The sequence below is a fragment of the Danio rerio genome, chromosome 4, assembly GCF_049306965.1.
Source record: "Danio rerio strain Tuebingen ecotype United States chromosome 4, GRCz12tu, whole genome shotgun sequence".
NCBI classification, from domain to species: Eukaryota; Metazoa; Chordata; class Actinopteri; order Cypriniformes; family Danionidae; genus Danio; species Danio rerio.
Window position 1 is genome coordinate 38,883,927 of NC_133179.1, and position 22,552 is coordinate 38,906,478.

Genomic DNA, 22,552 nt, shown 5'->3' on the forward strand with positions numbered 1-22,552 from the left:
TTGGCAATATCTGTCTCAGTATTTATAAAGAATAATCTTTTAAAGTCCATATAATGGAGCTCACTGACTGTTTGAAATAATACAGCCCTAAGTATTTGTACATTTATGTGAACATCTGTAATCTAATTATTTACCTTATTCTGAAAAATAAAACAGGATTATTAAGGTGTTTAACTTGAGTTGCTTCCAACATTCCCTTCACTCCTCCAATGCAGTGTACAATACAAAGATTAACATTCATTAGCAAGTTTAGTTTCATTTTAAGGACAATAATTGTTTATTTTCCCATTAATTTGCATATTGATAAAAGCTGATTGATAACAGAAGAGGCAGCATAGTGGCTCAGTGGTTTGCGGTAAAAACAGAAGTAGAATTCTTGAAAACGTTTACAATCCTTTTTACATAAACCCTTTAATATTTGTTGTTGTACCTGTTGTTTCTCAAATGTTCCTCCATATTTAGTTCACTAAATAAAGCCTTTGTCCACCGTTATGCCAATGTCCACCCTGTCATCTTGTTTTCCAGTCATGTTCAAATTTTATGAAAATGAACAAATTGTTTATAACCGCAGCAAAACATTTTGTGTGATTTCTTAATTAACCAATAAGGGCCAGTTAATATTGTTGAAAAGTTTGATAAAAATATTTTAGATCTTGGGTTTTATTTTGAAAATAATGTGCAACGATTGTATATTTTACTGGGAAATCAATTGTCTATTATTTTATTATTACAAATAGATTTTTTCTATAATCTATTAAGTTGGGTTGGTAAAGGGACACATGACCTTTCTGAAAATACACATTTAATAATCACACTGCAATGAAGATATACTTTTACTACTGTTTTTCTGCTTGTAGATTATTTGTAAATAGTGCAGGAGCTTGTTTAACATTCATTTCTTACAGTATATAGCCTATGAAGTTGTAGAAATAGGAAAGTAGATGTCATAATTTCAAGGATGAGATTTGGATATTAATAGTAATGTGTTTTAGACCTGCAAGTCATCATAAAGTGGATTAAATTTTATTTTTTTTCAAAATTGTCTTAAAAAAGTTTAGATTAAAGGTTTGGTTAACTTCAAATACTGTTTATCTGTGCCTCTCTCGCTGTGTGTGTGTGTGTGTGTGTGTGTGTGTGTGTGTGTGTGTGTGTGTGTGTGTGTGTGTGATAGAGAGAGAGAGAGCAGATATAGTGGAAAGTGGAAAACGAGGGAGAAATGTATCAATAAGTCATGACTGCAACAGTAAGTGGCAAAAAAGCTAAACAAAAAAGACTTTTATTTTGGCGTAGTGTGTGACGTCATAAGGCTGTGCCGCTCCTGCGCTGGAATTCAACTGGAGAGAGGTTTGTGTTTAAAACTTTTACAGAAATATAAACGGATTGATTAAAGTTTCAGGATTTTCATCCAATGCTAAATTTTGAACCTGCTGTTGTCAATATTATTTAACCCTTTATACAACGTAGTACTATTTTACTCACAGTAATGAAGGTCTATTGTTTGAATAAGTTAACAGAAATGTGTGTAATACATATTTTAATGACCTTTTAATTTGCCTGATTTCTTTTTGTTAATTACTCTCATATAAAGAAACTGTTGAAGCAAGTGTTGAAGATAAATTATTTTGTTTCTGTATATTGTTTTATTTATTTTAAACAGGACATTTTTATTGTTTTGTTCATTTTAAACAGAATAAAGTGTCAAAACACAGAGAAAAACTCCTGCTGAAGCGACTGATCTCCACACTGTTATAAAGATGGCGTTTATTAAAGAGGAGAGTGAAGATGTGAAGATTGAAGAAACATTCACAGTCAAACAGGAAGATCTGCAGGAACAAACAGGTTGATTTTCATTCTCAAAGACCAACTCAGTCATTTGATCCTCTATCAGATATATTTTAATAATAAGAATACTAAATATAATCCATCTTGCAGCCCTGAGTGTGCTGCCTAATTCTCCTTAATGCACATAAGCACTCATTGAAAGACAGGAATGAGTTTCTTTTGTTACTTCTTCTCATGTCTTTTGTCATTATTTTATGTATTATTAGTCTCCCATTTTCTCTACCTTCTTAAGGTTATTGCTTTTCTTGTTCTCCTACTGTTTGTAAAGTGTCCTTAAGCACTGGCACTATATAAAATAAATAAAAACAATAAACAAATAAAAAAGTTTAACTGAGCTGAGGATATTTGACTTACAGTATTCCCATAGAACAGGGGTGTCCAAACTACGGCCCGTGGGCCAATATTAATAGAATCTGGCCGCTATACAAAAATAAACGTAATTCAATAAATAACCACCGGGTATCGCTATTACATGCCTTAAATTAGTCATTACTTCTTGTTATGAAGTAAAACTAACCAACCAAACTGAAGGAAACATAATTGATAATCACATTTTGGCGAGCCATGGCGCACCAAGAAAAAGGAAAATCAACAGTCAGTGCAGGAAGTTTCAGTCACGTTGGGGCAAAGAATTTTTCTTCACAGAGGTCAGCGGGAAATGTATCTGTTTAATTTGCCAGGAATCAGTTGCAGTAATGAAGGAATATAATATTAAAAGACATTATGAAACAAAGCATCAGGCCTTCAGCTCTTACACTGGTGCCGAATGAGATCAGAAAGTAAAACAATTAGCAGCGCCCTATCAGCTCAACAACAGCAGTTTTTTTTGTGCTATTAAAGTGCAAGAAAATTCTACACTGCACTGCAAAAAATGTTTTTTATTTTTTATTTATATTTTTTTGTCTTGTTTCAAGTCCAAATATCTAAAAAATCTTAAATAAAGGAGAATTTTCTAATTTGTTTTGAGAAATAATATGCCAATATTAAGTGAGTTTTTCCTTAAAACAAGCTAAAATAATCTGCCAATGGGGTAAGCAAAATAATCTTGTTTTTCCTTTTGACATAAGATTATTTTGCTTACCCCATTGGCAGATTAATTTGCTTGTTTTAAGGAAAAAATTGCATATTTGGGAAAATATTAGCATTTTATTTCTCAAAACAAGACAACTTTTTTTTTTTTTAGATTTTTTAGATATTTGGACTCAAAACAAGACAACAAAAAATCTAAGTAAGAAAAGCATTTTTTGCAGTGTGGCTAGTTATGAGGTAGTTCAGCTAATCGCACAGCACAGGAAACCCTTCACTGAAGAAGAATTTATAAAGGATGAGTGTTGCAACTGTAATTTGCCCAGAGAAGATTCAAGTTTTTTAAAAACTTAAGTCTTTCTAGAAACACAGTTGGACGACCAAAATAAAATAATTTCTTAATAAAATACATGCACACATCCATCCATCCATCTATATATATATAAATATATATATAAATGTATATATATATATATATATATATATATATATATATATATATATATATATATATATATATGCATGTCTGTGTGATGTATGTAAAATTTGGCCCGGGACAACATTTGTTTTTGCATCTGGCCCTCGGCCCAAAAAGTTTGGACACCCCTGCCATAGAAGATATCTGCTATTACAGTGAGGGTGTTGGCTTAGTACTTTCCATTTGCATATGTCACGTTGATCACAATTCCCCTTTTTTCGATCAACTTTATGGGTTTAAAGTTGTTTCTAGAAGTTGTTGCTAGTTCTCACAGATAGTATTTGAGTTAGAATTACATAATTATTATAATAATTACCAGGACTATTTTAAACAGGGTTTCCGCTGGGTCTTAAAATGTTGTAAATGCCAAAATCTAAATTTCAGGCTTTAAAAAGTCCTAAATTTACTGAAATATTGTGTTGTAGGTCCTAAATCTTTTTGAACAAGTCTTCATTTTCCTTTGTTCATGTTTTGCTACTCAATCTGGCCAAAACCCATAAAATCACCAACAATCCATCTCAATAAAACTTTCCACTTTATATTCAAAAAGGTCATTTTAACTCCATTTATCATAATGGTTTAATTATTTACTAATGCACTATGCACTAATTTGAAATCTGCTGAATGAAATGGACTCTAAAGTAATTAATTATTATAAAACATTGTACAGTATTCTAAACTATATGATGTTGCTGTGGGACGATATGAGGGAAAAAAATTATAGTGGAACAATAACATTTAGCATTGCACTGACTTCAAGTGGCCAACAAACTAGTCTAAAAATGACTTTTGCTGATTAAGAAATGGATTACAGCATGCTGATGATATGCAAAAAATTGTTAACCCTGGGTCATTCTAACTCTGGGTCATTCTAAGGGTGCTTTCACACCTACACTTTTGTTTTGGAACTTATCTCGTTTGCCCAGTTAGCTCCGAGATTGCTTGAATGAGGTGGTCTCGGCTCGATTGAAACGAACCCTGGAGCGGTTCGATTGCAGTGAGAAAGCGATCCGATCCGAGCGCAGTTATATCACAGTGTTTTATGGATATGTAATAGGCTTATGGCTATATGAAGAGAGAGTTATGAATAGGGCGGGAAGTTTTGCGAGTCTCCGGATGCCCGCAAATGAGTGATGATCTCCCGGTAATCTTGCGTCTCCCTCCCGGTCCTCAAATAGGCATCGTTGCGCACCCTTCTCACCTCTCCTCACTGCATCTCTCCTCAAACACGTCACGCGTGCGCACCCTGTTAATCACCACCAAACCACCACCTCTCCTGACAGCTTAGCGGGACGCTGCAAAATAAACCCTGACACTCTGACCAATGTAAGGAGAGTTTACTCGCACGTGACTTGTTTTAGCTCTTTTGGTCCGTTTAGAAACTTTGCAGTGTGAAAGCGAACCGCTCCAAGAGCAAAGAGCAACAATGTAACATTTGTAATCTCTTTTTCGGGACAACTGAATCGATTCACAGGTGTGAAAGCACCCTAACTCTGGATAAACAGAATCCTGACCACCGTAAAACAGGAAGAAAAAGAAATTGTCTTTCTCGCCTCATTATGGATTTAGTTTCATCGGCTAGACACCGGCCTCACAGCTCCGTGAATGTCAGTACTGTCACTTATTGTTCTGCGATCGGTAAATGTAGCCTGTGTGAACGCTACTTGACTAAAATAATAGCTTTGCTACACAAAAGCAATTTAATTTAAAAAGTAGTGACACTACCACCACACTACTGAGAAATGTAGATAAGCTAGTAGCGTCACTACTTGCAGCGACGCTACTGCCCAACACTGTGTGGTGGCAATATTTCTAATGTAGAAATGTCTTCATTACTGATAGCCAAAGCTGTTTCAGTAACCAAAGAGGTCTCCAGTGTACAGAACTGCACAATAGGTGATTGGTGCTGATGAGCAGTATTTCACACGGTGTGTTTGGCACCCCTCATATAGTAATCCAGGGCCGTAACACCCATCTGTACCTCGGGTACTCTGAGTAGGTTTTGCATATAAATACTTGCGCTTGACACATTTGTTTCAGACTGTTATTTGCCTATTACAGTCTAAATGATGTAAATTCTAGTACATAATTTTTTAACTGTACCTTTAGAACCTTATAACAGCAATAAAAGCAGCATCGAAGCAGTCTTCTTTTAGTCATTCCACCTCTTCATGGAGACTGTCAGACTGATCTGGTGTATTAAAAAACTATTGTGGGTTCTGGAACTGAACAATAATGGTGTTCATGATGCTAGACATTCACTGGCACTAGATCCTCATCAATTTAAGAGTAAATCTCCCTTCTTTGCCATCCTCTGATGCGTTTAGGTTTCGCCGCAAAATTAAATTTTTGCTGTAGAACGCGCAATGCGGACATAAAGAACCTGACTGATATTCTACCGGAACCATGTCAGCAGAGTTCATGCATATCCATAAACTATAACTTTTATGTCTATGTTAAGCGGTTTTGAAACAATTTACATTGTAAAAGCACTAGATAAATAAAGATTAATTGAATTGAATCTGCTTAAATGTGTACACATTAATGGACCAAACACAATATGATTTGATTTATTTTACATTTACTGTGCATCAAAAATACAGTGTGTGTAGCCAATGTTTCCAGTGTTTTTTCACTTTTCAGCTTTTGATGAGAGTTTTTAAGACTTGATAACAATTAGTGTTTTTTTTCAGACCTAATTGAAGAGAATGAGGAGAGTAAAGAGGAGGAACATCATGTCAAAATTGAGGAAAAAACTATTTTACAGACTGATGATATTTTGAAAAGGAGAGACAAGAATCATTTCACCTGCACTCAGTGTGGAAAGAGTTTTGGAAGAAAACACAATCTTAAGATTCACATGAGGATCCACACTGGAGAGAAACCATTCAAATGCACTCAGTGTGGGAAGAGTTTCAACCAATCATCAAACCTTTATAATCACATGATGATCCACACTGGAGAGAAACCATTCAAATGCACTCAATGTGGGAAAAGTTTTAACCGCTCATCAGACCTTCATCAACATATGAGGATTCACACTGGAGAGAAACCATACACATGCACTCAGTGTGGGAAGAGTTTTTACTGCTCATCACACCTTCATCAACACATGAGGATCCACACTGGAGAGAAACCATTCACATGCACTCAGTGTGGGAAGAGTTTCAGCCAATCATCACACTTTAAGCAACACATGAGGATCCACACTGAAGAGAAACCATTCACATGCACTCAGTGTGGGAAGAGTTTCAGCCAATAATCAAACCTTAATCGACACATGAGGATACACACTGGAGAGAAACCATTCACATGCACTCAGTGTGGGAAGAGTTTCAGCCAGTCATCACACCTTAATCAACACATCATGAGCCACACTGGAGAGAAACCATTCATGTCTAATCATCTTGTTTAATCCCGCCCCTTTTCGCAGTGGCGTACAACAGAATTTCGCATACTCAATAGTGATGGGAAGTTCGGATCATTTTACTGACTCGGATCTTTGAGTCTCGTTCATCGAGATGAACAAATCTTTTTTCGAGTCATTTTGTTCATTTGGTTCAATTTGCCAAAATATTATTAAAATGTTACGAATTGCTTCCAAACACATCTACAACTAGCCCAGAAGGTTCATCACACGACAAATAAGTCATAAATAAATTATAAGAAGAAGAAAATAATAATTCAATGTTTACCTGCTCTTTTGTCTATAGGCATTGTTGTCTGTTTGCTCAGCTCACCTCTTCATGTCTTTAAATGTCAGTGGTGCGTTCACGTTACAATGACAGTCACATATAATCTTAACCAATGTACACAGTCTGAGCCGATAGGAGCCATGATAATAAGTTCACCTTTCGAGTCTTCTGGTTCTTGAGTCGTTCGTTCATCATGTGACAGAATAACTCAAACCAGAGGACTCGAGAGTTGAATAAATCAATTATTTTTTTTTTTTTGGCTCTAAACTCAAATGATTGGCCGGTGATGAACGAATGACTCAAACCCGAGGACTCGAGAGGTGAACAGATCAATTCTTTTTCTGGCTCTAAATGCATATGTTTGGCTGTAGTCTTTCATGTGGTGAACGAACGACTCGGTAGAGGACTCGAAAAATGAACTAATCTTGTCTCGCACTACACATCGTGCACATGAGCGAATTAATGAATCTTTTAGTTCATCCGAGTCATTCATTCATTTTGTCACATAACATGAAAGAAAGCATAAGAGATGAGTTATTTAATAAATCAAATAGTCTTTGTGAATAGTTTTGTAACATATGATGCTGCCAGCATTAGACACTTAAACACTGTTTATTTGTTGTTTATTGTTTTATTATTATTATTATTATTTTACCAGAAAAGCTTTTATAACAAATCAGATTACTTTATAAATCACAACAATAAAATAAGCAAAAGAAAAACATAATAGTGCATATCAAGCTAGGCTTTTTAATAAATAAAAACAAGTAAGCTTTAAATTAAATAACACGTTTGTGTCATAAAATCTTTATATGAAATATGGCAACTCTTCCCAGTAGATGTTTTTATGAAACAGCAATTTAAGTGAAAGATATTATAAATAAAAAACAAAAGCCACAGGGCCTAATGAGCTTAACAACTTGATTTGAGAATAGAACAGTGCATTTTTTTTAATTTAAATTAAATAAGCTTTAAAACAATACTGTGTGGCTTTACTTGTTGGACTTGGCTTAAGGTTTGTGAGCATTCAAAAACACAAGCTCTGAACCTTAGTTACCTTAGGTAGGCTGAGTCTGTTTCTTCTTTTGTCATTAGTTGTTGTCACAGGATAAAAGATGCTAAATGAGTAAATGCAAATGAAATCTTTCTTTATACAAATATTAGACCAACACATAAAGTCTGCATAGAAAAACATCATTAAACAAAAAATGGGGTATAAATGAACAAATTACAAATCACTTGTAATTTTAGAATTTAATTAATTTATCGCCTAGCTTAGTGTTTGTTTTCTGATAGCGAGCCAGCAAATAGACATATATATATATATATATATATATATATATATATATATATATATATATATATATATATATATATATATATATTAGATATAAACCTACATATCCAGTAGAAAAAAGTAACAATAACTTGGTGACAATAGGACAGAACTTCTTTTATTTCTTAGAAAATGCTTTTTAGGTATACTTTGTTTGATGATTTTATGAAAAGTTTAAAATATGATCATATGATGCAACAAAAATTCAGTTTTACATAAATATTATTGACTGAGGTTCTCGTTACAGTGTACAGTGGAACTACAGTTTAAGATCAGATATGCACATAATAATGTAAGGATGGCTATATCTCTCCATAATAATAAACCCTGAAACTGTTATGGAACTCCACACGAGACAAGAGCATGAGAATGGTCAGTCACTAAAACAATAAACTTTCTAATGTGAGAAGAAGATCAGCTAGAAAACCAGTTGTTCATCCTGAGCCCCCCTCTTTGCCCTGGACTTTACCTTCTCCACCAGAGCAGCTCACTCACATTTCACACATAATGTTTAAGTTTTTAATATGGTGTATCTTGTGGCTTTATATTCATGTTTGGTGTGATTTTAAATGTCTCTGTGTGATTGATAAAGTGGTCTTAATTTCACTGTAATATTTTACAATCTCCTTTATATCAGTTAATTTGGGTTTTGACTTTGGAAAGATCTTTGCCAGATGCTCCACTACAAGGAAAATTGTCTTTGCATCAACTCATGACCAGGCAAGAGTCTTGGTGAAGCTTTTATTGTCTTGAATTTATGATGATTTGAGTATTTGGGCAAAGTATGCAGAAGTGTCCGTGTGATCCAGTATACAGGATACCCCATTGCAGGTTGTGAGTCTCAGAGCTCTGCATCAGGATTTATATGCTGCAATGTATTTCTACATGGTCAGGTATTCCTCTTTAACTCTTAAATGTATATTTGAGTAATTGATGTTGTACAATCTTGATTGGCTTATTTGGTTTAATTATGTGAACTGCAATGGAAAATCTTTTCCTGACAAATAAATGTCAAATTCTTGTTTAACTCTAATATCTCCTGAAATCATTTAAATGTAGTAGACTGTTTAGGCTGATGTTTCCGCAGCCTACAAACAGGATTAGTCATCTATTTAGGCGCAATGGATGGAGCATGGGCACAGCATTAGAGACCTGTTGATTTCTGACAATCACTGATGATATCATCTAGGGGCTAAATCAAACTTTCTTTAAGTATGAGCAAGCATGGGGCGGCCTATTATTACTTAAAGGAAATTAGCTTATCTGCTAAGAATCAGAACTGGAAAAGATGTGTCCGTGAGCAGATGAAACTGGCCAGCATACTGACTCTAAGTGACTTTGAGTAAACGATGAAACATTAATTGAATATAAGGATTTTTTAGGTTAATCAGTCTAAAATCACAACCTATAAGGTAATCAGCTTGAATTAGATTAATCTAACTCTAAAATTATTATAAATTGGAGTCGGATTAAAATTCAGAGCTAGAAACAAATTAAAATAAATTATAACGAACAAAAATATTTCTTTTCACATGTGCTAAAAGATTTACACGCATTTGACCTTCACCCATGCTGTTAGTTCCGTCATGGGACTAATAGATGGACCCTCACATGTGTGTGTATTTATATAGTTTATAACCATAACAGTTCTACAGTTTCTTCTATTTCACTTGTTGATTTCTATTTTATTTAAATAGTGTATTTATTTTGTTAAAGAGTCCATATTATGGGTTTTTGAAAATACCCTTCCATGTAGTGTGTAACAGCTCTAAGTGAAGTGAAATATCCAGCTATGGCTTAAATCTGTAAGTGTACAGTGTTTAAAACTGTTGATTCATCTATAAAAGAGTCGACTCATAGTGCTTCAAATGAGTCGTCTTGATAACGAGTCATTAGATGTTTCATGATGTTGTATCTACGAAACACAAGTAGTTGCGTGCGCAAACCCGGGAGATTTGAAACCTGCGGCCTCACCCACTAACACAGAAAAAAAGCCACACACACACACGCACGCGCCGGTCGAATGTGATGTCACACTGTGCAGATGGATATTATTGAGTCTCTACCCAAAGATGAAACCTCAGCATTAGCCCAGCCTTGAGCAGTTTGAGTGCTTCTGGAAACTTCATGCTTTAGACTGGGTGTATATTACATGCTTAATATTCAATTTTTAGACTGTGTGTGTGTGTGTGTGTGTGTGTGTGTGTGTGTGTGTGTATGTAGGCCTATTATTATTTAAAATAAAATTTTAAAATAAAATTGATTATATTATGTACAGAATATTATTCTTTATAATTATATCCAGTTCCCCTAAAACTTTGTTTAAATACCATATACATTTATTAAATAAATAAAACCAAAAAGTAAATAACTGTTTGAGCTGACAAGTTTTCAGGACATATCAAATTTCAGCACAACACTAACTAACTAGTCTCACTCACACACACACACACTTGTACACACTCTCACTAACACACTCACTCTTGTACATGCTCTCTCTCACACACACCTACATTCTATCTCAATTCAATTCAGAAATACTTTTTTAGCATGACTGTAAATGATACAATGTTGCCAACACAAACACATAGACATCTCACAGACACATGTACATGCTCTCACTCACAAAGATAAGCCCTCCCTCTCACACACACACTTCTACATGCTTTCTCATAAACATGTACTGGCTCTCTCTCTTACACACACTACTACATGCTGTCTTTCACTCACACACACACACACAAACAAATGTGCATTTGATACTTATATAATTTTACGTGCTCATTAGGCTTACGATAGGTGGTTGCATTGTAATTATTTGGTCATGAAGGTATTAATTGTTTTAAATTGTTTTTCCGCTAATAATGTTTGTGATGTCATACATGCTACAAAAGGCTTTTGAAGCTGACAAGACGTGGAGCAACCATGACCAGAGCGTTCCAGAGAGAAGGTGTCTCTCAAAATGCAGTGGCCCAGCTCGCTGCAATTGCAAAGCTGTACTTTGCTAACAGGGAGCAATTTAACAGAATCAGCTTCACACCAGGAAAATGAACAGAGTTCGCTCAAAAGGGTAGAGACCTCATTTTTGGAGATTTTTGCATAAAGGTTGTATCAATGAAAAGGAAGGGTTCTTTTGTATGTTTCTTTGTTCAATAAAGCTCCGATTTACTGTTGGTAAAATGTAGAAGCAAAAACCTACAGCACAGTAAGCTTAGCTTATAATGCCAAAAAAAAAATATTGAAATCAGATGCAAAAACCTTTAAATTCCGACTAAATTCATTAATTTTCTTTCCAGCTTAGTCCCTTTATTAGTCTGGAGTTGCTACAATGGAATAACCCAAGAGCTTATCCAGCACCATCCATGTTTTACACAACAGATGCCCTTCCAGCTGCAATGCATCACTGGGAAACATCCAAACACACACATATATATATATATTTGAGCCTACTCAATTTACCTGTACCACATGTCTTTGGATTTGTGGAGGAAACCAGAGCACCCGGAGGACACCCACACAAACACAGGGAGAACTTGCAAACTCCACACAGAAATGCCACCTGACCTAGCTGAGGCTCGAACCAACGACTTTCTTACTGTGAGACGAACGTTCTACCCTCAGCGCCACCACATTGCCGGCAATTTAATTGTTATTCTAAAATTAGTTTTTTTTTTCAGCCTACTGTTTGAAAGATAATGAAAAAAAATATTTGCCACAAAAATAGTTAAATTGCAGAGCTGAGACTTAAAATATATATACATTTTAGAAAAAAAATGTATATGGTGGCTGCATGGTGGTGCAGTGGGTAGCATATTCGCCTCCCAGCAAGAAGGTCACTAGTTAGAGCCTAAGCTGGGTCAGTTGGTGTTTCTGTGTGGAGTTTGCATGTTCTCCCCATGTTTGTGTGGGTTTCCTTTGGGTGCTCTGGTTTCCCTGACAAATCCAAAAACATGTGATCAAGACGGCGGAAGGGCCACAGCACTTTAGAGTCATGCACACCAATCAGGTAAAAACCTGTCGACTATGCATGAGCTCAGAAAATGTGATGATGGAATGCCCAGAATTCAGGTGCTTCAAATGTGACGAAAGGGGACATTTCGCAAGGACCTGTACAGCTGTGTCGGGCCTGGATTGTAAATTGGCCCTAATACCTGCAGGGAGCTTGTCACGCTGAGTTGGCTTTGTCCGCTTGATTGACGAACGCGTACACCTTGTTTTATCCTTGCAGGCCTAACTTCGCTGGTGAAAGTGCTTGTGGGGTTTCTGTAGTGTAGTGGTCATCACATTTGCCTAGCATGCAAAAGGTCCTTGGTTCGAAACCGAGCAGAAACAGTGCTCTTCTTTTGTGCCTGTGCCAGCAATGATCGTCAACAGGCACCCAATCAAAAAGGGTTTTCTGCTTGATTTGCCTAAAGGTTTCCGTAGTGTAGTGGTTATCACATGCGAAAGGTCCCAGGTTGGAAACTGGGCGGAAAAAACCTCTGGCTTTTAGGACAATTGTCAAATCAGGCTTCTGTTGAGTACTGACGTTCACTGAAAGCATTCTTTCTGCAGAGCGGTGTGAGGCTAGAAGTTTGAATTCAACTCAGTGTTTACCTCCCCTCGCGGTGTGGCAAACTTGCGTAGAATGTGATTTCTTTTAGCTTTGTGTTGTGCATGAGCAGGTGGCCAGTGCGTTTGCTGGCCCTCCACGGTGCAGACAGTACAAGACAGCTCTATAAAAAAAGACTATAAATACATGAAGCAGCACTGGCCTATTGGTTTCCGTAGTGTAGTGTTTATCATGTTTGCATTACACGCTAAAGGTCTCCTGTTCGAAACTGGGCGGAAGCATACAATTAGCGGACACTTTTGTCCAAAGTTACATACAATAGTGGAGGTATTCAATAAGAGGAGGCAATGCATACGAAAAGGGCTATTTATCCCAAGTAATTTGTTTGTGCTCAGAGATTTTAGTGCTGGAGTAGGAGTTTCGTTTTCTTTAGAGAGAGGGATATTCACCGGGGTTCGGGTGTACTCTGAAGAGATGGGTGTTAGCTGTCGTTTGAAGGACACCAGTGTATCCCTAATCCGAGTGGGAATGGGAAGGTGATTCCACCAGCGTAGAACATTGAATGAAAACATTGTGGAAAGTGACTCTCCGTCTCTCTGCGCTGGCACCACAAGACAGTGCTCTCACCCAAACCGGAGGCTCCTGTGGTTATCACGATGGCTTTACAAGCGGAGGGTCTCCTGTTAGAAACTGGGTGGAAAATTCAGATTTGCTTTTACGCACATTCTCAATCTGCTCTCTACTCACTGGATGATCCACGATACTAGGGCGTGGATCTGTCAAATGTCATGATTTGACGTTGTACGAGGATTTGATGAAAAAATGCCTCTGCAAACCTTTAAAATCAACACCATCCCAGAACAATTCTTTTGATCCTCTTTCGGTGCACTTGCATTAAAGTGTTACTGTATCATTAGGACATGGGGGCAGAGAGTTGAAGACTTCAGCCTAAACGCAAAGCCGCAGGTTCGGTTTGTCAGAAGTGGGATTTGAACCCACGCCTCCAGGGGAGACTGCGACCTGAACGCAGCGCCTTAGACCGCTCGGCCATCCTGACATGTGAACTTGGCAGGAGCTGTCTCCTGGGAGCCACACCGCAGTACCGTGACATGGAAACTGGCGTTTCACAGCTTACCCAGCTCCGGCTGTCCAGCTCATTGGCGCAGCAGGCAGCTAAGCTGTGCTCGCCTCCTGGGGCTGCGCCTAGTTTCAATAGCCAACACTTGACAGCTGTCATTGCTTACGGCCACACCACCCTGAGGGCGCTATAGAGCAAACAGGCCCTAAGTGAGTTGGCAGCAGTAAGGAGAGAAAGGCTCTCCCCATTTTGTTTGTCTACCTTTTTGTTTATTGACCTTGAGTGTTTTTGTTTGTTTCTTTTGTTTTTGTCTTTAAAAACCACCTAACAGCAGCATTTTGCTGACTGAAGGGTGGTTATGTAGTGTGTTTTATTTTTAATCATGGACAGATTCCCCGGCAACGACATGGAAATGGAGGGACTTGCACGAAAGGATAAAGAAAATGGGCTGGATAATAGACGAAGAGATAAAGAAAATGGACTTGACAACAGACAAAGAGATGAATTAAATGAAGAGTCCGGCCAACGAAGAGGTGAAAAAGGTAAGGATAAGCAAGAGATACAAAGAAGAGTATGCACAAAGGAAGCAACAGTAACTGTAGAAGTAGAAAATGTAAAAGATGCAAGAAGATTTGATATAATCAAAGCAGTCACGGAGCTGATTGGAGAAGGAAGAATTCTGGCGTTGAGACCCAAACAAACAAGGGAGGATCAAGTAACAGTGGAGACTGAAGATGACACCGAAATTTTAATAGACAATGGATTGACAATTCAAGGAGTGAAATCTGAAGTACGGAGGTTACAAAACAGAGACTATGTTGTTTCGTTCAAGCATCTGCCTGTTTACCTAGCTGATGAAGAAATTTTAAGCAAGCTAGAGGGATGGGGAGTTTTCCCCATATCTAAAATTAAAAGAAGATTGTATCCTGGCACAAACATAGAAGATGGAACAAGGTTTGTAAAAAACAGATTTCCAGAAGAGATGGTCTCCTTACCATACAGCACCAAAATCGAGACGGCGGAAGGGCCACAGCACTTTAGAGTCATGCACACCAATCAGGTAAAAACCTGTCGACTATGCATGAGCTCAGAAAATGTGATGAAGGAATGCCCAGAATTCAGGTGCTTCAAATGTGACGAAAGGGGACATTTCGCAAGGACCTGTACAGCTGTGTTGGGCCCGGATTGTAAATTGGCCCTAATACCTGCAGGGAGCTTGTCACGCTGAGTTGGCTTTGTCCTCTTGATTGACAAACGCGTACACCTTGTTTTATCCTTGCAGGCCTAACTTCGCTGGCGGAAGCGCTTGTGGGGTTTCTGTAGTGTAGTGGTCATCACGTTCGCCTTACACGCGAAAGGTCCTCGGTTCGAAACCGAGCAGAAACAGTGCTCTGATTTTGGCGAGAAAATAATAGCATCCACTGCGCCCCAAGCAATGATCGTCAAAAGGCACCCAATCAAAATGGGTTATCTGCTTGATCTGCCTGGAGGTTTCCGTAGTGTAGTGGTTATCACGTTCGCCTCACACGCGAAAGGTCACCAGTTTGATACTGGGCGGAAACAACCTCTGGCTTTTATGACAATTGTCAAATCATGCTTCTGTTGAGTACTGACGTTCACTGAAAACATTCTTTCTGCAGAGCGGTGTGAGGCTAGAAGTTTGAGTTCATCTCAGTGTTTACCTCCCCTCGCGGTGTCGTAAACTTGCGTAGAATCTGATTTCTTTTAGCTTTGTGTTGTGCATGAGCAGGTGGCCAGTGCGTTTGCTGGCCCTCCACGGTGCAGACCGTACAAGACAGCCCTATAAAAAAAAAGACTATAAATACTTGAAGCAGCACTAGCCTATTGGTTTTCGTAGTGTAGTGTTTATCATGTTTGCATTACACGCTAAAGGTCTCCTGTTCGAAACTGGGCGGAAGCATACAATTAGCGGACACTTTTGTCCAAAGCGACATACAATAGTGGAGGTATTCAACAAGACGAGGCAATGCATACGAAAAAGGGCTATTTATCCCAAGTAATTTGTTTGTGCTCAGAGAATTTAGTGCTGGGGTAGGAGTTTCGTTTTCTTTAGGGAGAGGGATAATCCCCTTGGGTTCGGGTGTGCTCTGAAGAGATGGGTGTTAGCTGTCGTTTGAAGGATACCAGTGTATCCCTAATCCGAGTGGGAATGGGAAGGTGATTCCACCAGCGTAGAACATTGAATGAACACATTGTGGAAAGTGACTTTCAGTCTCTCTGCGATGGCACCACAAGACAGTGCTCTCACCTTAACCGGAGGCTCCTGTGGTTATCACGATGGCTTTACAAGCGGAGGGTTTCCTGCTAGAAACTGGGCGGAAACATTCAGATTTGCTTTTACGCACATTCTCAATCGGCTCTCTGCTCCCTGGATGATCCACGATACTAGGGCGTGGATCTGTCAAATGTCATGATTTGACGTTGTACGAGGATTTGATGAAAAAATGCCTCTGCAAACCTTAAAATTCAACGCCATCCCAGAACAATTCTTTTGATCCTCTTTCGGTGCACTTGCATTAAAGCCCGTGTGATGCGGCACCTTGGCAGTGTTACTGTATCATTCGGACATGGGGGCAGAGAGTTGAAGACTTCAGCCTGAACGCACAGCCGCAGGTTCGGTTTGTCAGAAGTGGGATTCGAACCCACGCCTCCAGGGGAGACTGCGACCTGAACGCAGCGCCTTAGACCGCTCGGCCATCCTGACATGCGAACTTGGCAGGAGCTGTCTCCTGGGAGCCACACCGCAGTACCGTGACATGGAAACTGGCGTTTCACAGCTTGCCCAGCTCCGGCTGTCCAGCTCATTGGCGCAGCAGGCAGCTAAGCTGTGCTCGCCTCCTGGGGCTGCGCCTAGTTTCAATAGCCAACACTTGACAGCTGTCATTGCTTACGGCCACACCACCCTGAGGGCGCTATAGAGCAAACAGGCCCTAAGTGAGTTGGCAGCAGTAAGGAGAGAAAGGCTCTCCCCATTTTGTTTGTCTACCTTTTTGTTTATTGACCTTGAGTGTTTTTGTTTGTTTCTTTTGTTTTTGTCTTTAAAAACCACCTAACAGCAGCATTTTGCTGACTGAAGGGTGGTTATGTAGTGTGTTTTATTTTTAATCATGGACAGATTCCCCGGCAACGACATGGAAATGGAGGGACTTGCACGAAAGGATAAAGAAAATGGGCTGGATAATAGACGAAGAGATAAAGAAAATGGACTTGACAACAGACAAAGAGATAAATTAAATGAAGAGCCCGGCCAACGAAGAGGTGAAAAAGGTAAGGATAAGCAAGAGATACAAAGAAGAGTATGCACAAAGGAAGCAACAGTAACTGTAGAAGTAGAAAATGTAAAAGATGCAAGAAGATTTGATATAATCAAAGCAGTCACGGAGCTGATTGGAGAAGGAAGAATTCTGGCGTTGAGACCCAAACAAACAAGGGAGGATCAAGTAACAGTGGAGACTGAAGATGACACCGAAATTTTAATAGACAATGGATTGACAATTCAAGGAGTGAAATCTGAAGTACGGAGGTTACAAAACAGAGACTATGTTGTTTCGTTCAAGCATCTGCCTGTTTACCTAGCTGATGAAGAAATTTTAAGCAAGCTAGAGGGATGGGGAGTTTTCCCCATATCTAAAATTAAAAGAAGATTGTATCCTGGCACAAACATAGAAGATGGAACAAGGTTTGTAAAAAACAGATTTCCAGAAGAGATGGTCTCCTTACCATACAGCACCAAAATCGAGACGGCGGAAGGGCCACAGCACTTTAGAGTCATGCACACCAATCAGGTAAAAACCTGTCGACTATGCATGAGCTCAGAAAATGTGATGAAGGAATGCCCAGAATTCAGGTGCTTCAAATGTGACGAAAGGGGACATTTCGCAAGGACCTGTACAGCTGTGTTGGGCCCGGATTGTAAATTGGCCCTAATACCTGCAGGGAGCTTGTCACGCTGAGTTGGCTTTGTCCTCTTGATTGACAAACGCGTACACCTTGTTTTATCCTTGCAGGCCTAACTTCGCTGGCGGAAGCGCTTGTGGGGTTTCTGTAGTGTAGTGGTCATCACGTTCGCCTTACACGCGAAAGGTCCTCGGTTCGAAACCGAGCAGAAACAGTGCTCTGATTTTGGCGAGAAAATAATAGCATCCACTGCGCCCCAAGCAATGATCGTCAAAAGGCACCCAATCAAAATGGGTTATCTGCTTGATCTGCCTGGAGGTTTCCGTAGTGTAGTGGTTATCACGTTCGCCTCACCCGCGAAAGGTCCCCAGTTCGATACTGGGCGGAAACAACCTCTGGCTTTTATGACAATTGTCAAATCATGCTTCTGTTGAGTACTGACGTTCACTGAAAACATTCTTTCTGCAGAGCGGTGTGAGGCTAGAAGTTTGAGTTCATCTCAGTGTTTACCTCCCCTCGCGGTGTCGTAAACTTGCGTAGAATCTGATTTCTTTTAGCTTTGTGTTGTGCATGAGCAGGTGGCCAGTGCGTTTGCTGGCCATCCACGGTGCAGACCGTACAAGACAGCCCTATTAAAAAAAAGACTATAAATACTTGAAGCAGCACTAGCCTATTGGTTTTCGTAGTGTAGTGTTTATCATGTTTGCATTACACGCTAAAGGTCTCCTGTTCGAAACTGGGCGGAAGCATACAATTAGCGGACACTTTTGTCCAAAGCGACATACAATAGTGGAGGTATTCAACAAGACGAGGCAATGCATACGAAAAAGGGCTATTTATCCCAAGTAATTTGTTTGTGCTCAGAGAATTTAGTGCTGGGGTAGGAGTTTCGTTTTCTTTAGGGAGAGGGATAATCCCCTTGGGTTCGGGTGTGCTCTGAAGAGATGGGTGTTAGCTGTCGTTTGAAGGATACCAGTGTATCCCTAATCCGAGTGGGAATGGGAAGGTGATTCCACCAGCGTAGAACATTGAATGAACACATTGTGGAAAGTGACTTTCAGTCTCTCTGCGATGGCACCACAAGACAGTGCTCTCACCCTAACCGGAGGCTCCTGTGGTTATCACGATGGCTTTACAAGCGGAGGGTTTCCTGCTAGAAACTGGGCGGAAACATTCAGATTTGCTTTTACGCACATTCTCAATCGGCTCTCTGCTCCCTGGATGATCCACGATACTAGGGCGTGGATCTGTCAAATGTCATGATTTGACGTTGTACGAGGATTTGATGAAAAAATGCCTCTGCAAACCTTAAAATTCAACGCCATCCCAGAACAATTCTTTTGATCCTCTTTCGGTGCACTTGCATTAAAGCCCGTGTGATGCGGCACCTTGTCAGTGTTACTGTATCATTCGGACATGGGGGCAGAGAGTTGAAGACTTCAGCCTGAACGCACAGCCGCAGGTTCGGTTTGTCAGAAGTGGGATTCGAACCCACGCCTCCAGGGGAGACTGCGACCTGAACGCAGCGCCTTAGACCGCTCGGCCATCCTGACATGCGAACTTGGCAGGAGCTGTCTCCTGGGAGCCACACCGCAGTACCGTGACATGGAAACTGGCGTTTCACAGCTTGCCCAGCTCCGGCTGTCCAGCTCATTGGCGCAGCAGGCAGCTAAGCTGTGCTCGCCTCCTGGGGCTGCGCCTAGTTTCAATAGCCAACACTTGACAGCTGTCATTGCTTACGGCCACACCACCCTGAGGGCGCTATAGAGCAAACAGGCCCTAAGTGAGTTGGCAGCAGTAAGGAGAGAAAGGCTCTCCCCATTTTGTTTGTCTACCTTTTTGTTTATTGACCTTGAGTGTTTTTGTTTGTTTCTTTTGTTTTTGTCTTTAAAAACCACCTAACAGCAGCATTTTGCTGACTGAAGGGTGGTTATGTAGTGTGTTTTATTTTTAATCATGGACAGATTCCCCGGCAACGACATGGAAATGGAGGGACTTGCACGAAAGGATAAAGAAAATGGGCTGGATAATAGACGAAGAGATAAAGAAAATGGACTTGACAACAGACAAAGAGATGAATTAAATGAAGAGTCCGGCCAACGAAGAGGTGAAAAAGGTAAGGATAAGCAAGAGATACAAAGAAGAGTATGCACAAAGGAAGCAACAGTAACTGTAGAAGTAGAAAATGTAAAAGATGCAAGAAGATTTGATATAATCAAAGCAGTCACGGAGCTGATTGGAGAAGGAAGAATTCTGGCGTTGAGACCCAAACAAACAAGGGAGGATCAAGTAACAGTGGAGACTGAAGATGACACCGAAATTTTAATAGACAATGGATTGACAATTCAAGGAGTGAAATCTGAAGTACGGAGGTTACAAAACAGAGACTATGTTGTTTCGTTCAAGCATCTGCCTGTTTACCTAGCTGATGAAGAAATTTTAAGCAAGCTAGAGGGATGGGGAGTTTTCCCCATATCTAAAATTAAAAGAAGATTGTATCCTGGCACAAACATAGAAGATGGAACAAGGTTTGTAAAAAACAGATTTCCAGAAGAGATGGTCTCCTTACCATACAGCACCAAAATCGAGACGGCGGAAGGGCCACAGCACTTTAGAGTCATGCACACCAATCAGGTAAAAACCTGTCGACTATGCATGAGCTCAGAAAATGTGATGAAGGAATGCCCAGAATTCAGGTGCTTCAAATGTGACGAAAGGGGACATTTCGCAAGGACCTGTACAGCTGTGTTGGGCCCGGATTGTAAATTGGCCCTAATACCTGCAGGGAGCTTGTCACGCTGAGTTGGCTTTGTCCTCTTGATTGACAAACGCGTACACCTTGTTTTATCCTTGCAGGCCTAACTTCGCTGGCGGAAGCGCTTGTGGGGTTTCTGTAGTGTAGTGGTCATCACGTTCGCCTTACACGCGAAAGGTCCTCGGTTCGAAACCGAGCAGAAACAGTGCTCTGATTTTGGCGAGAAAATAATAGCATCCACTGCGCCCCAAGCAATGATCGTCAAAAGGCACCCAATCAAAATGGGTTATCTGCTTGATCTGCCTGGAGGTTTCCGTAGTGTAGTGGTTATCACGTTCGCCTCACACGCGAAAGGTCACCAGTTTGATACTGGGCGGAAACAACCTCTGGCTTTTATGACAATTGTCAAATCATGCTTCTGTTGAGTACTGACGTTCACTGAAAACATTCTTTCTGCAGAGCGGTGTGAGGCTAGAAGTTTGAGTTCATCTCAGTGTTTACCTCCCCTCGCGGTGTCGTAAACTTGCGTAGAATCTGATTTCTTTTAGCTTTGTGTTGTGCATGAGCAGGTGGCCAGTGCGTTTGCTGGCCCTCCACGGTGCAGACCGTACAAGACAGCCCTATAAAAAAAAAGACTATAAATACTTGAAGCAGCACTAGCCTATTGGTTTTCGTAGTGTAGTGTTTATCATGTTTGCATTACACGCTAAAGGTCTCCTGTTCGAAACTGGGCGGAAGCATACAATTAGCGGACACTTTTGTCCAAAGCGACATACAATAGTGGAGGTATTCAACAAGACGAGGCAATGCATACGAAAAAGGGCTATTTATCCCAAGTAATTTGTTTGTGCTCAGAGAATTTAGTGCTGGGGTAGGAGTTTCGTTTTCTTTAGGGAGAGGGATAATCCCCTTGGGTTCGGGTGTGCTCTGAAGAGATGGGTGTTAGCTGTCGTTTGAAGGATACCAGTGTATCCCTAATCCGAGTGGGAATGGGAAGGTGATTCCACCAGCGTAGAACATTGAATGAACACATTGTGGAAAGTGACTTTCAGTCTCTCTGCGATGGCACCACAAGACAGTGCTCTCACCTTAACCGGAGGCTCCTGTGGTTATCACGATGGCTTTACAAGCGGAGGGTTTCCTGCTAGAAACTGGGCGGAAACATTCAGATTTGCTTTTACGCACATTCTCAATCGGCTCTCTGCTCCCTGGATGATCCACGATACTAGGGCGTGGATCTGTCAAATGTCATGATTTGACGTTGTACGAGGATTTGATGAAAAAATGCCTCTGCAAACCTTAAAATTCAACGCCATCCCAGAACAATTCTTTTGATCCTCTTTCGGTGCACTTGCATTAAAGCCCGTGTGATGCGGCACCTTGTCAGTGTTACTGTATCATTCGGACATGGGGGCAGAGAGTTGAAGACTTCAGCCTGAACGCACAGCCGCAGGTTCGGTTTGTCAGAAGTGGGATTCGAACCCACGCCTCCAGGGGAGACTGCGACCTGAACGCAGCGCCTTAGACCGCTCGGCCATCCTGACATGCGAACTTGGCAGGAGCTGTCTCCTGGGAGCCACACCGCAGTACCGTGACATGGAAACTGGCGTTTCACAGCTTGCCCAGCTCCGGCTGTCCAGCTCATTGGCGCAGCAGGCAGCTAAGCTGTGCTCGCCTCCTGGGGCTGCGCCTAGTTTCAATAGCCAACACTTGACAGCTGTCATTGCTTACGGCCACACCACCCTGAGGGCGCTATAGAGCAAACAGGCCCTAAGTGAGTTGGCAGCAGTAAGGAGAGAAAGGCTCTCCCCATTTTGTTTGTCTACCTTTTTGTTTATTGACCTTGAGTGTTTTTGTTTGTTTCTTTTGTTT

General features: G+C 40.3%; 1 protein-coding gene, 2 long non-coding RNA genes and 11 other non-coding genes across 14 annotated transcripts in view; 9 read left to right on the forward strand and 5 right to left on the reverse strand.

Moving 5' to 3' along the window:
* LOC141381752 (uncharacterized) overlaps positions 1–22,552 on the reverse strand; it is a 537,547-nt gene that overhangs the window by 217,072 nt on the left and 297,923 nt on the right. The gene's annotated exons all lie outside the window — the stretch shown is intronic.
* Positions 1–22,552, forward strand: part of LOC141381781 (uncharacterized) — a 157,920-nt gene that overhangs the window by 119,020 nt on the left and 16,348 nt on the right. The gene's annotated exons all lie outside the window — the stretch shown is intronic.
* Positions 1,250–7,023, forward strand: LOC137490977 (uncharacterized). The gene is made up of 3 exons (XM_068220003.2): positions 1,250–1,344; positions 1,690–1,839; positions 6,040–7,023. Exons 2-3 carry the CDS (start codon positions 1,755–1,757, stop codon positions 6,606–6,608), a joined length of 654 nt encoding a protein of 217 aa, XP_068076104.2. The 5' UTR covers positions 1,250–1,344; positions 1,690–1,754; the 3' UTR covers positions 6,609–7,023.
* trnaa-agc (transfer RNA alanine (anticodon AGC)) lies at positions 12,637–12,709 on the forward strand. The gene has a single exon. It is a non-coding gene; the product is annotated as a tRNA-Ala (tRNA).
* On the reverse strand, positions 13,904–13,986 carry trnal-cag (transfer RNA leucine (anticodon CAG)). Its single transcript has one exon. It is a non-coding gene; the product is annotated as a tRNA-Leu (tRNA).
* Positions 15,321–15,393, forward strand: trnav-uac (transfer RNA valine (anticodon UAC)). The gene has a single exon. It is a non-coding gene; the product is annotated as a tRNA-Val (tRNA).
* Positions 15,498–15,570, forward strand: trnav-cac (transfer RNA valine (anticodon CAC)). The gene has a single exon. It is a non-coding gene; the product is annotated as a tRNA-Val (tRNA).
* Positions 16,650–16,732, reverse strand: trnal-cag (transfer RNA leucine (anticodon CAG)). The gene has a single exon. It is a non-coding gene; the product is annotated as a tRNA-Leu (tRNA).
* Positions 18,067–18,139, forward strand: trnav-uac (transfer RNA valine (anticodon UAC)). The gene has a single exon. It is a non-coding gene; the product is annotated as a tRNA-Val (tRNA).
* Positions 18,244–18,316, forward strand: trnav-cac (transfer RNA valine (anticodon CAC)). The gene has a single exon. It is a non-coding gene; the product is annotated as a tRNA-Val (tRNA).
* Positions 19,396–19,478, reverse strand: trnal-cag (transfer RNA leucine (anticodon CAG)). Its single transcript has one exon. It is a non-coding gene; the product is annotated as a tRNA-Leu (tRNA).
* trnav-uac (transfer RNA valine (anticodon UAC)) lies at positions 20,813–20,885 on the forward strand. Its single transcript has one exon. It is a non-coding gene; the product is annotated as a tRNA-Val (tRNA).
* trnav-cac (transfer RNA valine (anticodon CAC)) lies at positions 20,990–21,062 on the forward strand. Its single transcript has one exon. It is a non-coding gene; the product is annotated as a tRNA-Val (tRNA).
* trnal-cag (transfer RNA leucine (anticodon CAG)) lies at positions 22,142–22,224 on the reverse strand. The gene has a single exon. It is a non-coding gene; the product is annotated as a tRNA-Leu (tRNA).